This window comes from Mus caroli, chromosome 14 (genome assembly GCF_900094665.2).
Source record: "Mus caroli chromosome 14, CAROLI_EIJ_v1.1, whole genome shotgun sequence".
Classification (NCBI taxonomy): domain Eukaryota; kingdom Metazoa; phylum Chordata; class Mammalia; order Rodentia; family Muridae; genus Mus; species Mus caroli.
Window position 1 is genome coordinate 23,723,532 of NC_034583.1, and position 13,815 is coordinate 23,737,346.

The 13,815-nt window shown below is 49.9% G+C and overlaps 1 protein-coding gene across 1 annotated transcript in view; it reads right to left on the reverse strand.

Moving 5' to 3' along the window:
- Sh3bp5 (SH3 domain binding protein 5) overlaps window positions 1–13,815 on the reverse strand; it is a 62,979-nt gene that overhangs the window by 27,292 nt on the left and 21,872 nt on the right. The window contains exon 3 of the mRNA XM_021182302.2: window positions 11,804–11,932. Coding sequence (XP_021037961.1) covers window positions 11,804–11,932 — 129 coding nt within the window. The remainder of the gene's footprint in view (window positions 1–11,803; window positions 11,933–13,815) is intronic.

Genomic DNA, 13,815 nt, shown 5'->3' on the forward strand with positions numbered 1-13,815 from the left:
CCCCCCTCCCTCTCTCTAAGAAAGAAAAACTGCCAAACTTACTGGCAACCAATATCTTGAATGATTCTGCTACTTGGTTGTTTTCTTAATAATCTTGTAAACACCTTGGAGACACTGAGTCCCATCACGGGGACTGCAGATATCTGCATCTAGAAACCTGGGTTATCCCAAAGCCACATCAGCCAGGGACCCTGACTTCCCATGCCTGCCTGCTCCAGCATTTAGGGTTTCCCTGAGTCATTTGGCTCTGTCAGTTTCCTGGTGCACTTAGCTCACTGAAGGGTCAAGCTCTCACCTCCAGCCTAGCCTCTGAGCCGGCACAGCTGGATTCACTCAAGCACAAGCTGAGCATCCCTCACCTTGAAGCAAGCCTTGGAACCACCTTGTTTCTGATCTTAGACACTTTCGGATTACATTATATAATCTTATTACACAGATTTTACTAGTGAGTACCTCTAATCCAAAGTTCTAAAATTTCTGTAAACCCCACAGAGCTCGTCGGTCTTGGGAGGAAAGGCAACAGAATTTGAAATGATGTAGAACATCCCGTGACTATTCGGTAACTGTGGGAACAACTCCACATTGTCACAACTGATCTGGCAGAGGAAGGGCACGCTAAAGAACATCACTGAGTCAGAAAAGGGCAGCTGGATTGGTCAGGGCAGCCAGGCTTGAAGGCCTCTTGCTCAGGGCTTGCCTCTGAGGCCTAACACTGGACACAGGAACAAAATACTTCACAGTCAGGGTTCCCTTGAGAACAAGATCTGTGTAGCCTGCACAGATTCAGAGGGCACAGGATCCGTGTAGCCTGCACAGATTCAGAAGGTACAGGATCCGTGTAGCCTGCACAGATTCAGAGGGCACAGGGTCTGTGTAGCCTGCAGATTCAGAGGGCACAGGATCCGTGTAGCCTGCAGAGAGGGCACAGGATCCGTGTAGCCTGCAGAGAGGGCACAGGATCCGTGTAGCCTGCAGAGAGGGCGCAGGATCCGTGTAGCCTGCAGAGAGGGCGCAGGATCCGTGTAGCCTGCACAGATTCAGACCACTGATTTTCTTTTTTCCTACCTGGGTTGAGTGTGGGATGGAATGATGTGGGTGTTCAAGAACAAGTTGCTTCCTTCCACCACATGGATCCTGGGGATCAAACCCCGGCCCTCAGGCTTGGCACCTGGCTGACCTATCTTGCAGACCTGTGAACAACTGATTTTAAGGTACTCCTGTGAGCATGGAGCCAGGCAGGCCTAAATTCTGTAGAGGGAAATGGCGTCCCGGGGAAGAAACAGGGATGCGATTCGAGTCTGCACAGTGACCTTTTGTTCCAGGAAGGTCTCTCTGCTCTGTTCAGGTACCAATCACATTAGCACCCTTATGGAAACCCCTGTAGTGTCTGACCACATGCCAGGCACCATGACCCAGCCACAGAGCACATAAGATCACTGTCACCTCTGGGTGAGCTATCGGGACAACTGACATTGATAAGATAGCTGGGCTGGGAGGTGCTGAGGAGATGTGGGAGCACCAGGAGATGAGCTAGGCTCGGGAAAGGCCGCCCCAACAGCATACGTAAGCCATGAGGGCTTGCATCTAAGATGTGGCCTTTGGAAGTGAGTCATCCAAAATCATATTTGCAAAATAAAGTCTGCGACTTTCCGAAGCACAAGCACATCCACTTGCGGATGTGTGGGAGGCAATAATTTCCTCACAGGACACCAATACAACGAAAGAGAAAGTCTCCCATCCAGCCAGGGTCAGCAGAGGAATTTGGGGAGGCACACAGTGTTTCTCTGTCCAGAGGGGCCCCATGTCCACTTGGTGGGTCACAAATACCTATCTGTTAGTTGTTACAGCCAGGCATCTTCCTAGAAGATAGTAAGGTACTGTGCAGACATAGCAGAGGCTGCCAGGAGCCACCCAGTAGCCAATCTCCCTTTCATCTCTAGAACCTGTTTAGCAAGCTCAAAGCCAAGCCTCCTGACAGCTCCTGTGACAACAACCAGGGTCTAGCAATAAAGGGAAGCAAAGATTGTGCGAGACTCTGTGTAAGATCTTTAAAGCAAAGAAACAAATTCCCTTCCTTGTCTTCCTTCTGTCCTGAAATGCAGATACAGTGGAGCTGGAGAGATGGCTTGGTGCTTAAGAGCAATGGAAAAGGAGCCAAGTTCTCATGTCCCAGCGCCTGTCACCTCAGGTGGCTCACAACCACACACAACGCCAGCTCAGAGGACCCGGTGCCTTCTTCTGGCCCACCATTCACTCGCACACACATGCAAACATGCATAAACATATACACAAAGATAAAAAGAAGGACGTAAAAATACAAATAGCCCAGTATAGATACTTCCTACCTACCGCCTTAGAGGAGCCAGCGAGGTGTGAAAGCAGACTTCCCAGGCTTTTCTTGACAGAGAACTTTCACTGGGCTAGCCTGGGCCTCAGGTTAAGAGAACTGAATTCTAAGGATACGAGAGCCTCGGGTGATCTGAAAGTCTTCCCTTTTAGAGATGCTGCTCTTCCCTCTAAGGTGACAGCAGATCCCCCAGGGCCTAGGAAAGTCTCACACAGAAACATTAACAGCCAACAGTCAGTAATTAACTACTTAAGGCAGTCACCATCATGAAGGGGTCACTATGGGTATCGGTGTGGAAGTTCCTCAAAAGACTAAATAGAGAACTTCCCTCCCCTGAGACCAGCACATCCGGAAGGACTCAGTGTCCCCCAGAGATCCCCGTAAGTCCACATTCATCATTCGACTGCTCCTAACAGCCACCAAGGTGCCATTAGCAGAGGGTAAAGAAAATGTGGTAGGTTATTTGGCCACAAAGAGAAAAGCATGCCATTTGTAAGAAACATTGGCGGGACTGCTGATGATCGCTGTTCTAGCTAGCTTCACTGTCACTGTGACAAAACACACTGGCAAAGAGCACTGTGAGAGGGGCTACACCATCTTACACCTCCAGGAGCTCCCTGGAGGAAGTGAGAGCGGGAATCTGAAGGCGGGAATCTGAAGGCGGGAATCTGAAGGCGGGATTCCACAGAGCATCACCTCTCACCAGGAAACTCCTAGCAAGGGGACACAGTAGAAACCACAGAGCATGTTGACCCTAGCTGGCTAGCTCACAGGCTCACGCTTAGCTAGCTAGCTTTCTTACATAGCCCAGGACTAGACCTGCAGAGGGATGGAATCACCCACAAGGCTCAATCCTCCCACACCAATTAATGATAACACTACCCCATATAGACTGCCCACAGACGGGGCTGAGCTAGGCAATTCCTCCATTGAGATTTTCCTCTCAGATGACTCTGACTCTAGACCGTCACGCTGACAACTGAAACTGAGATGATTATGTTAGGCAGAAAGGCAGGCATCTCGTGTTCTATCTCATATGTGGAAACCAAGCTAAAAAGAGGAAGCCAGGTGTGTGGTGCACGTCTGTACTTTTGGTACAAGGAAGACTGGGGCAGGAGGACTGGGCGATCGTGATCTCTGGTGGCCACCCAGTAAGTTCTGTGCCAGCCTAGGCTACATGAGACAGGCTCTCAAAACACAGGCAGGTTGAAGCAGGAGACTGAAAGTTCAAAGCCATCCTGGGCTACACAGTGAAACTTGTCTCAAAATAAAACAATCAACTTCATTCTTTTTTAGCAGACGTGATAGAAGGAGCGCATAAGAAGACGAGACGGCAGCAGGACAGTGAATGTTATCAAAGACCAGCACGTGCATCTATGAACTTTCTGCATGAAACCCACTGCTCTAACAATTAACAAACGCAAATAAAAAGCAAAGGGGGTGGGGGGAGGCGGGGTAGTAGCTCAAGAAGTTAATCTCTATACTAAGGAAGCTGAGGCTGCAGGATTGCCATGAGTACAAGCCTAAGTGACGTCATAAGTTCTAAGTCAGTATAGGTTACAGAGTGAAACTGTCTCAAGAAGTACAAACAATAAATGAATAAATGAAGGAAGAGAGAGAGAGAGAGAGAGAGAGAGAGAGAGAGAGATAAAAGCTGTCAAGAGAAAAACCAGAAAGCAGCTGCAGAAGTCAACGGAAGAAAGAGCCTCTGAGGGGCCCAAATTCCAGAAGATTCTTCAGAAAGACTCAGATGACCTAGCCTCCCAAGAAGCCCTTTGGAATTCTGTGTGGGGCTGACCAGCTCCCAGTAGTTTGTTTGTGGGAATCATAGGCCAGGAAAAACCTCCCGTTTTTTTTATCGGCATGAGATCCCAGGGCTTCCCGCCTGGCACAACATGTACACGCTGAGTTCTCTTCAGCCCCAAATTCTTCACTCATGCCTGAACCAGGCTCATGCCCAGCTAAGCAATGGGTCCCTGAAAAACAGGCCTGCATGGCTCCACAGGTGTGGGTCAGAAGCCCAAAGGAAGGGTGGGCAATCCCCCAAACTTTCGTGATAGTACCTCACTGCGGGCTCCTGCTTTTGTAGGGTCCGGATTTAACCTATAAAAATAAATAGGAGAGGGCTGGAGAGGTGGCTGGGGGTGGGGGTAGGGGTGGGGGTTAAGAGTGCATACTGCTTGTAGGGGAATTCCTGGAAAGAAGCTGAGGCTGATTGACTGGTTAGACCCACAGCTGATGTGCAGAGGTTGGAATGTCACAGGTCCAGAGGCCAAATACCTTATCTCAGGGTAGCTGGACCCCCCCCCCCCAATTAGCCATTCCCTGCCTAGTCCCTATCAGAACATCCTGTGACTAATAGATAAAAACCTTCTGGAATTTATCAACTTAGCATACCACTAGCTCTCAGCAGCGTCTCAGCCCTATAGAAGACACCACCCATCTAGTTAGAGAGAACTCCCGAACACACCCCACCAGTGCACTTTTAAATGCCTTCATTTATAGCCTTCCTTGTTTTGTTACTATAAAACTCCGGGAAACTGCTTCTGGGTGGGAACACGGAACCTGGGATAACCTAGTTCTGAGCCTCCTGGGACTTGGTCACTCAAATCCAGCTCTAGAATAACCTCTTATTCCCTGTGTGGTGAGAGCTGTGGTTTTACATCAGCATGGTCCTGCAGAGGACCAGGGTACACCTTAGTGGGTCTCCCAGGTACCTTGCTTACATATACATACGTACATTCACTTTTTTAAAAAATTAACTACTACATAGATAAAAGAGTTCCATTAAACGTGCATTTCAGAAAAATACCTTAAAAAATTTAATACCATTTTGTATTATCTATTGTGTGCATGCTCAGGCGTGCTGAGGTGTTCAACATGAAGGTTAAAGTCGGTCTCTTGGTCTCTCCTTCTACCATGTGTCCTACAGATTGAATTCAGGTTGTCAGGTTTGGCAGCAAGTAACTTCATTTGCTGAGCCATCTCAACAGCCCAGGAATATCGCCTTTTAATGTCTAGCCCCAAATGTTACACGACATGAATCCTTCTATGTTTAGTTTTTGTTGTTGTTGTTGTTTTTGTTTTGTTTTGTTGTGTTTTGTTTTGTTTTGTTGGAGAGAATCTCTGCCAGGCCAGGCTGGTCTCAAACTTATGGCAATCCTCCTGCCTTAGCCTTGCAAGGGCTGGGATTATAATGTGATTCACCAAACCAGGCAGGAGAGACATTTAAACAAACAACCTTCACCCTCAATCCCCAAAATACTGCGGCTTTAACAGAGTATGCTGCCAATCCTAGCTTTGGCTTAGAGGCTCCACTCAGTCCACTGCAGACAATACATGGCTCCCAGGGCTGGAGGTGCGTCTCAGTGCATATCATATATGGTTATCGGGCACAAGGCTCTGGGAGGGAAGGGAGGAAGGACGGACGAGAACATTCTGCCCAAGTCTGGACTTCTAAGTGTTTCATGCTTGGGGGAGCATGCGTGTTTTCCTCCCCCGAATGCCAAGAAGCCCCTGCCTGGGAATAAACACTGTCTACACGGGTCTGGAAGAAGGGCATCTTAAACCATAGGACCTTTCCAAATCAACTACTTGAAAGCCCCAAGTTTATCCATCCCTAAGCTGTCCCAACATCTACTTCTTGATTCTTGGTGTGAACGAGTTCACTTAGGTGGCTTTATGTTTATTTGCTTTTTGAGGTAATAAATATAACACATGAATATAGATTATACATATATATAATATACATATATATTAAGGATCAATTTTCACAGGAGGGAAAGGGGAAATTTTAAAGTCACATGTGGGGGTAGGAAAGAAAAGAAAAAGGGGAGAAAGCATGGGGCACCCCCCAAAGTAAACAAAAAAAAAAGGAACAGAAAATGTACTAAGTGTTCTTGAGGAATCCTGCCGTTTGGTTAGAGCCCAAACCACGCTGCTTAGCGTATAAAAAGGCCTACCTGTATTGCTCAAACTGGCAACAGAAACACAGCTACACTCTGACTTTCTGTAACCGAATGATTAATCCTTTGTCACGCTTTCCAAGGAACACCCATGGTGTCAGAGAGGGAAGGAAGGGGACTCTCTTCTTCAATGCCATCACTCTGGTGACAGTGGGGAGCACAAGCCGGGTGTGGTGTGTCTGGCCTGTCATCTCAGCACCCAGGAAGCAGAGGCAGGAGGATTGCAAGCTCCAAGCCAGCTTGTGCTACATATTGAGAGCCTGTCTCAAACAAAACAAAACAAAACAAAAACAAAAACAAAGCAAAACAAACAAACAAACAAACAAAAACCAATGAAATAAAAATATATAGCAGCTAACCAGAAATATCCAAGGAGCTCTGAGGTTTCACACAGTGCAGAGATCGCTACAACAAACTTCCCCTCTCCCTGTTGTGTTGTGTTGCCAAGCACAGCTGCTGGCTTCAGGAAGCATGTGCTGCCCAACCAGCAGCCCTTGCCTGGGATCGGCCATGCCAGTGACAAGCCCGAGGGAAGGAGAAACGCAAATCATGCATGGTCACAGAGTTCCAAGGATGACAGTGGCTCATCCCGTCTCAGTCCCTGGCTGAAACTCTGCACGGCCAGCACTCGGGGGCCCGCCTCAGCCACCTGCTCTCAGGGAAGGCTCAAGTGCAAGTGGTCTGTGCCAAGTGCCAGGGAGGCCTCCAGGTGGGCAGAACCATAGCTATTTCTAGTTCCAGCCCTAAGCCAAGATGCCTAAGGCAGGGCTCGGTAGCCAAGCCGGAGGTACAGCTAACCCCAGGAAGTGGCACAGCTCGCCGAAGCCAAGACATGTCCCTCTGTGCTGGGGGCTTTAGCCTGGCAGAGGCTGCCACTCATCCTGAGCCCATCCTAGTTCCAAAGTGCTGTCAGTCGGGTGTGATGCTATACATCTTTGCAAGCCCAATACTTGGTGGGCAGATCTCCTGAATTTTCAGCTTGATCAACATAGCAAGTTCCAGCCAGCTAGGGCTACATAGTGAGACCCTGTCCCAGACAAACCAACACTGGCTTCCAGGGCATGGTGGCATGCACACACTTTTGATCCCGATGCTTGGGAGTCTGAGGCAGGAGGGTCAGAAGTTCAGGGTCACCCTGGGCTACATAATGAAAACTTACCTTGGGGAAAAAAAAAGCCAGACGCAGTGGCCCACATCTTTAATTCCAGCCTTCGGAAGGCAGAGGAGGATTGCTGTGAGTTCAAGGGCAGCCTGGCCTACATATGGAGCTTCAGGCTACTCAAGAGCTACAAAGCAAGACCTTGTCTCAAAACACCAGAAAACAAAACAAAACAAAACAAAAAAACAAAGACAAGAACTGAAAAATCTAGACTTCCAAAATGCCACGACTCTCCTTCCCAGACGCTCCAGCCAATCAATCCTGCAAGGTGGGGCACATCCTCTGGGCAAGGGAAAAGTAACCTTGCCCTTCCTACGCACCCACCCACCGTAAATCACTCTGCTTCGGGACAAGTGCCCCCTCACTCCACCGCACGCTCACCTCCGGCAGCGTGGATGACGCAGTTCCCAGACCTGGCCTGTGGCCACCCGGAAGAATGTGACCAGGGTCACAGGGATGGACGTCATCAAGCCAGACCTCCTCACCCAAGCCCCACAGTGAGCTCCAACTGGGCAGAAATTAACATTGGAAGGAGACACGATGAAGCCGTACTGAAGCTTGAGGGGAAACGTGCACCGTGGAGGGGCCCAGGCTATATATAACAAGCAACCGTAGAGAACGGGCCAGCAGGTTTGACAGTCCGTGTCCATTCCCCAGGACCACATGCTAGTAAAACAAAGCTGACCACTAAACGTTGTCTCTGATCATGCCACCTACATGCTATGGCACATGCAGACATGAGCAGACAGACTTACGCACACCATTAAATGTAAGACAAGACAAAAGGAGGAACTTCAGATCAGCCCAGCCCAGAGAAGGCAGGCAGCGGCAGAGAGGGTAACTGCAGACTCCTCGGGCTGCTGTGTGCCCTGAAAGGCTCCTCAGTCTGCCCATGGGCTGGTCAGCCAAACTCATACCATCATGAGTGCCCACAATGTGCCAGCCGCCAGAGGCAGCAGCCAGACCAGGCAAGCCTGGGTCCAGTTCTTCCTGCTCTCCTCATAGGGACTGGGTACCACATTGTCCTTCCTCAACCTGCTATCCTCTGAGAATGAGGAAGCTAATCCCTCTCTGCCACCTTGATATAAATGCTCTGACCGCCACAGGCCCAGCTGCCTGGTACCGCTCGCTCCTCACTCAGAGCTGCAGCGCCTCATGGCCAGCTTAACCTACCCCAAGCCTGCCTCAGGCATGTAAACAAATGCCTTCACCTCTCTCCTCCATCTCTGACCTCTGACTCTTGGCAATCTATACACATCCTGTCTTCATTTTCCTGTCCCTCTGAGTTTCCTGCCTGCCCACTAAGGCATCCAGTCACCTCCACCTAATTGTTCTGAGAAATCTCAAACACCCTGTGAAAGGACCAGTCTGTCCTGCTAAATGAGAGACATTCACCCCTGCCACCCTAAGGGACAACCAACCAAATGTCTAACAAACAAGGCCCATGCAAGATGAGCCACTTGGAACAAACCAACTGCATACAGACAATGTCAGCAGTCACGCCTGAGATCAGGAAAACAAAGCAAAACAAACAAACAAACAAACAAAACCTGCCTGACAAAGCTATAAGCTAGGCAAAGCCATGTGCTGAATAAGTGTTTCAAGCCACTAAGTCACAAGTGACAACAGACAACTCCATCTTATGAGAAGAGGAAGGGTCAGCCATTAAGAGACCCGCTGAGGATCCCACAGCTAACTGATAACCTGGGATTCTAAGCCATGCTTTCTGGTTCACTGGCAGAGCTCTGCCAGCCCTCTCCCAGCCGAGTCATTCTACAAATTTCAAATGTTTCCTCCCTTAGTGACTCTTCTAAAGAAGGTTAAATGTAGAACATGGCCTTATGTGGCCCCATAAACACCCGCCATGAAGCATCTCTGAGCTTTCCTGACCTTGGCATTTCATGCTGACACTGTCCTTACAGACTACAAAGGGCTCTGCACATTCCAACCATTTAAAAATAACAAGACAGCCAATGCTGACAGACAAACATGACATGGTTACACACACAGGGGCATGACATTCACTCTAAAACCGAGGGAGGGCCACTGGGAGGGATGGCTCAGAGGATGAAGGAGCTGACCACAGAGCCTTGTTACCTAATTTTGATCCCCAGGACCCACCACACTGTACAGGAGAGAACTGGTCCCTACAAGTTGTCCTCTGACCTCCCCATGCTCTACCCCCATACATATAAAATACGTTCATGTAAAAAGAATTTTTTAAGGAAGGGGCCTAGGCACAGTGGCCCACATCTTTAATTCCAACACTCAGGAGGCAGAGGCAGGGAGCTCTCTCTGAGGCCAGTTGGTTCCACACAGTAAGACCCTGTCTCAATAAATACACAGACAAATGGAGGAAACTCTGATGACACACCAGGGATGAACACTAGGTACAAATGTCAAATGAGATGAGCCCCTCACAAACATGGAACATTCCTCAACACCCGATGCTTAGGAGGCATCTCGAGCAGTCAAGGCACTTAGACCGCACAGGGCAGAGCAAGCAGAGACACGAGCCACACTGTCCTCATCCTCATGCTGACGGCCAGATGGGATACAGACATCAGAGCAGCCTTCAAAACAAGCTTGGGCCCAAATACAAAAGCCCAAGAAAGAAATCAAAACCAGTCCCCTGCCCCCAGCCCAGTTCAGAAAAGATGGCATGGGATGGCTCCTCTTGGTACAACTTGGACTTGGCCAAGGGGTCAAGATGGGCCTGATTTACCGCCAGGAGGAGGATTTGACGCTGGGAGCAAGGCAATGCGGGGTTCTAACGCAGTTACGACTCTGCTGGTCCTGTGGCTTTATGTCTACAGAAAGGCTTCTTCTCCTGGGAAGGAGACTGAAACCCAAGCTCACGCAGGGATTCCACTGTCGGACACATCCTCTCACTAGGTCCTAACAATGCTGGCCCCGCACCACCAACATCTCAAGAACAGGACGCAAAAGCTCCCAGCGCACACTTGAAGGAAGTGCTTGGCAGGACTCTCAGATACCACCCTTACTGGGGCACAGTCTGAGGGGTTTGTGGAACCCCTGGATTGGTTTGTGGAACCCCTGGTTTGTGGAACCGTGTTGGGGCACGGCCTGAGGGGTTTGTGAACATCAAAAGGAAGGGGGCGGGGACGAGGCAGAGGAAGAAAACAGGAAGCCCCACTTGGTAGCAGCTGAGGTGGACACTCTCCTACTGTCAGAAAGGTCACAGGGCCACTCACAGCATCTGCCCCAGCTCATCATCCACATCCACAGAATGGAATATAGCATCCTCCTGCCTCAGACTTGTGCCCCCTTGTGCCCGCTTCCGGTTCCTCTAGTAGAGACTGGGGTCCCTTGGGGCTGAGGGCAGGGACATCCCAACCCTTGCTTTACTTCCCCCACCAGCCTCCGGGAAGGAGGTATGAGAGAGGTTTTGCAGGCTCACATCTAGCCCCGATTCTATCAGGACTCAGTTTGGCTGTGTCCATCATAGCCGGTCACCCACCCGCTAGGACCTGGTCTGGCTACACCTGACAACTGAATAGTCGCCCAACAGACTCCATGATGATCTTGATTAATATGTTTAGGGTCAAGAGAAGATATGAGAAGAAAGAGATATGCCACAATCTACTGCTTCCCAGCAGATGAGGTGCCTCCCAACACAGTTCCCTCCCACAGAGGAGTCAGGGAGGGGGTACAGAAAAGGAAGGCTGTAAGACTCACTGCAGGATGTGCCGCAGCCATATGGGTCCCCACCCACCAAGCATGATTTGGATGAAGCCAACCAGACTGCTTTGCTCACCCAGCTATGAGCAGGAAGGACTTTGGAGGGATGTGGGTAAGATGGGGGAGAGACTTCTAAGTTCGGGATGTGGAAGAGGACATAGGATGACCTTGTGGCTTCCCAGGCCTATCATCTGCTTGTTTGCCCATCAATCCCTTCTGTATCTGATCCCTTCTGTATGTAAAACCCTAGACAAAGCCATGCACGTGGAGCTGCTCTCACTGTAAACACAGACTCTAACAGGTCAGAGGTGAGAAGGGCTACCCAAGGGTCCTCTGCCCTGTGCCTCACAGGCAGCCTCTAAGAGAGGAAGACCACACCAAAGGAAGCGCTGGACACAGCCACAGTGCCCACCAGTCCACAACTCCTCAACTCAGAGGCTTCAGCCACCACAGGTCATGTGACAAGGGCCTTCCGAATCAGGGCTGATACTCTATTAATGGTGTCATGAGCTGGATGGAGCCCATGGAGGCAGGGTATAAGAAGGCTGATTGAAGGCAGCCATGGGGCAGGTACTTCTAACCTTCAGTGGGAGATACACGGGCAGAGCAGACACCTTCAGGCTGTCTTACCTGCCTTGCCACCCTCCGGGCCTCCCAGTAGGGCTTCGAGTCCTCCACGGCTTTGCCGATTTTCTTTGCCAGTTCGTCTAGTTTCACCGTCGCCTCGACCAGGACAGATCGGAACTTCTGGCGTGCATCCTATAGTCGGGGGGAGGAGGGGAGGAAGATGGAGGAATTATCACCAGGAGGTTTTGGAAGGGAGCGGCAAACATCTGCTGCATCTGACCAGAAACACCAGGAAAGAGTTCACACATGGCCAGGACCCTGAATCACTTTACAAGCCAGTCAGCCATCTACACTGTCCAATCAGTGGCTGCCACCAGCTATATGATAGTTTTAAGCTGGTCATGCGACTGAGAAGAAAGTCCATTTGCAACTTACTTTAGTGACACACTTAGGGTTTTTCATTCATTCATTCATTCATTCATTCCGTTACACGCTCAGAATTGTCTCGATATGGCATTGAACTCTCAGTCTTCCTGCCTCTGCCTCCCCAGTGCTGAAATTTCATAGGCATTCGCCACCATACCCCATAATTTACTTGTAAAAAATATGTCCAGTGACTACAATGTCAGAAAGCTCAGCGGTATGTCAAAACCTCCATGGTCCCCTGGGGAAAAACTCTCAGTTGCCTTTGGTAGCTTTGGTTCCTATGACTGCAGCATTTCCCACACTCCCACAAAGCCCTAAATCCTGGGACTCAGTTGTTAAACACTGACTGCGGGCTTCCACCTGCAGGACCCTGGCCTCAGGGCACCCCCAGTCTGATGGATGTGTGGGGTCCTAGGGGACTCAGCAGCAGAGACCCTCACCAGACCACCAGCAGCAGAGGAGACTCCCAGAAAACCTTCAAAGAAGTAGGTAGGATCTGCACAGAGGCCAGAGGGAACAGGTGGGGTTGTGGAGATGGGGGGTGGGAGAGCTGATCCCAAGAAGAGTGCAATGGCCTTGCTTGGCTGAGAAGAGGAAGGGAGTGGCGATATTTTCAGGCATCAGAGGGAGCCAGATGTTTGCCATGTGGAAAGGGTCTTCCTCACAATTAACCTTAAGAACTTGTGCTGTTCATGTGGAAATGTAGGGTCTCGTGGGGCTGAAGGAGACTTGGATCAATTCTTCTAACTCATCCCCTTGGCATCTCAGGCTGTGGGCTTGGCAGATGGGTCTGACAACACAGCCGACCTTCCAGAACACATGAAGGTATGTGCTTTGCTGCCCTTGGGAGCTCCAGAGCCCAGATCACACTTCTGACACAGGCGTTGGCCCCAGGTCTGCGTCATGGTCATCAGGGTTTTGTGTTGCATCCAGCTTTCTCCTCCTAGAGGGAAATGGGAATTTCCTAAGGCTCGGGAAGTGCACAAGTTTCCCAGTGCGGGGTGCCTGGAACGTTATAGGATGGAGCCCTGCCCTTGGTTACACAAGCCCTAAGTGAGGGCTGGCGTCCTCCTCAGATGCTGTCTGCAGCTCCTGAGTCATCACCCATGCTGGGGAGGGATAGGAAAGCTTGGCTGGTTGGCTGGTTTTGTTGTTTTGCTTTCTGCTTTTTGAGGCAGGATCTCCCTCTGTAGCCCAAGCTGACCTTGAAAACTTACAACCTTCCTGCCTTAGCCTCCCTGGGAGGCTGGGATCCAGCGTGTGATGGAGTTCAGGAAAATGACCTGATCGTATTTGGAACTTATCACACTGTCACAGAGTTTTGAGTATTTCTGAAGATGCCTCGGATTGTTCTTTGGGGACCCAGCAGCCTGGCTAACATCCTTTCAAGACTCTATATACTCAAGGACATGAGGGTGGGGGTGGGGGGTAGTGGGCAAAAGACAGGTCTAATAATCATGTTTTCCCAACAATGAGCTATACCCCTGGGTATTGCATGATCAGCTCCATCCAGCCACCACAGATTAGAAAGTGGTCATAGCTAACAGGTTCCTCTTTCCTGAGATAAAGTTATTTACTTTTATTTATTTTTTTTACCAGTAATTATTTAATTATTCACTCTACATCTGGGTCACAGCCCCTCTCCTCCC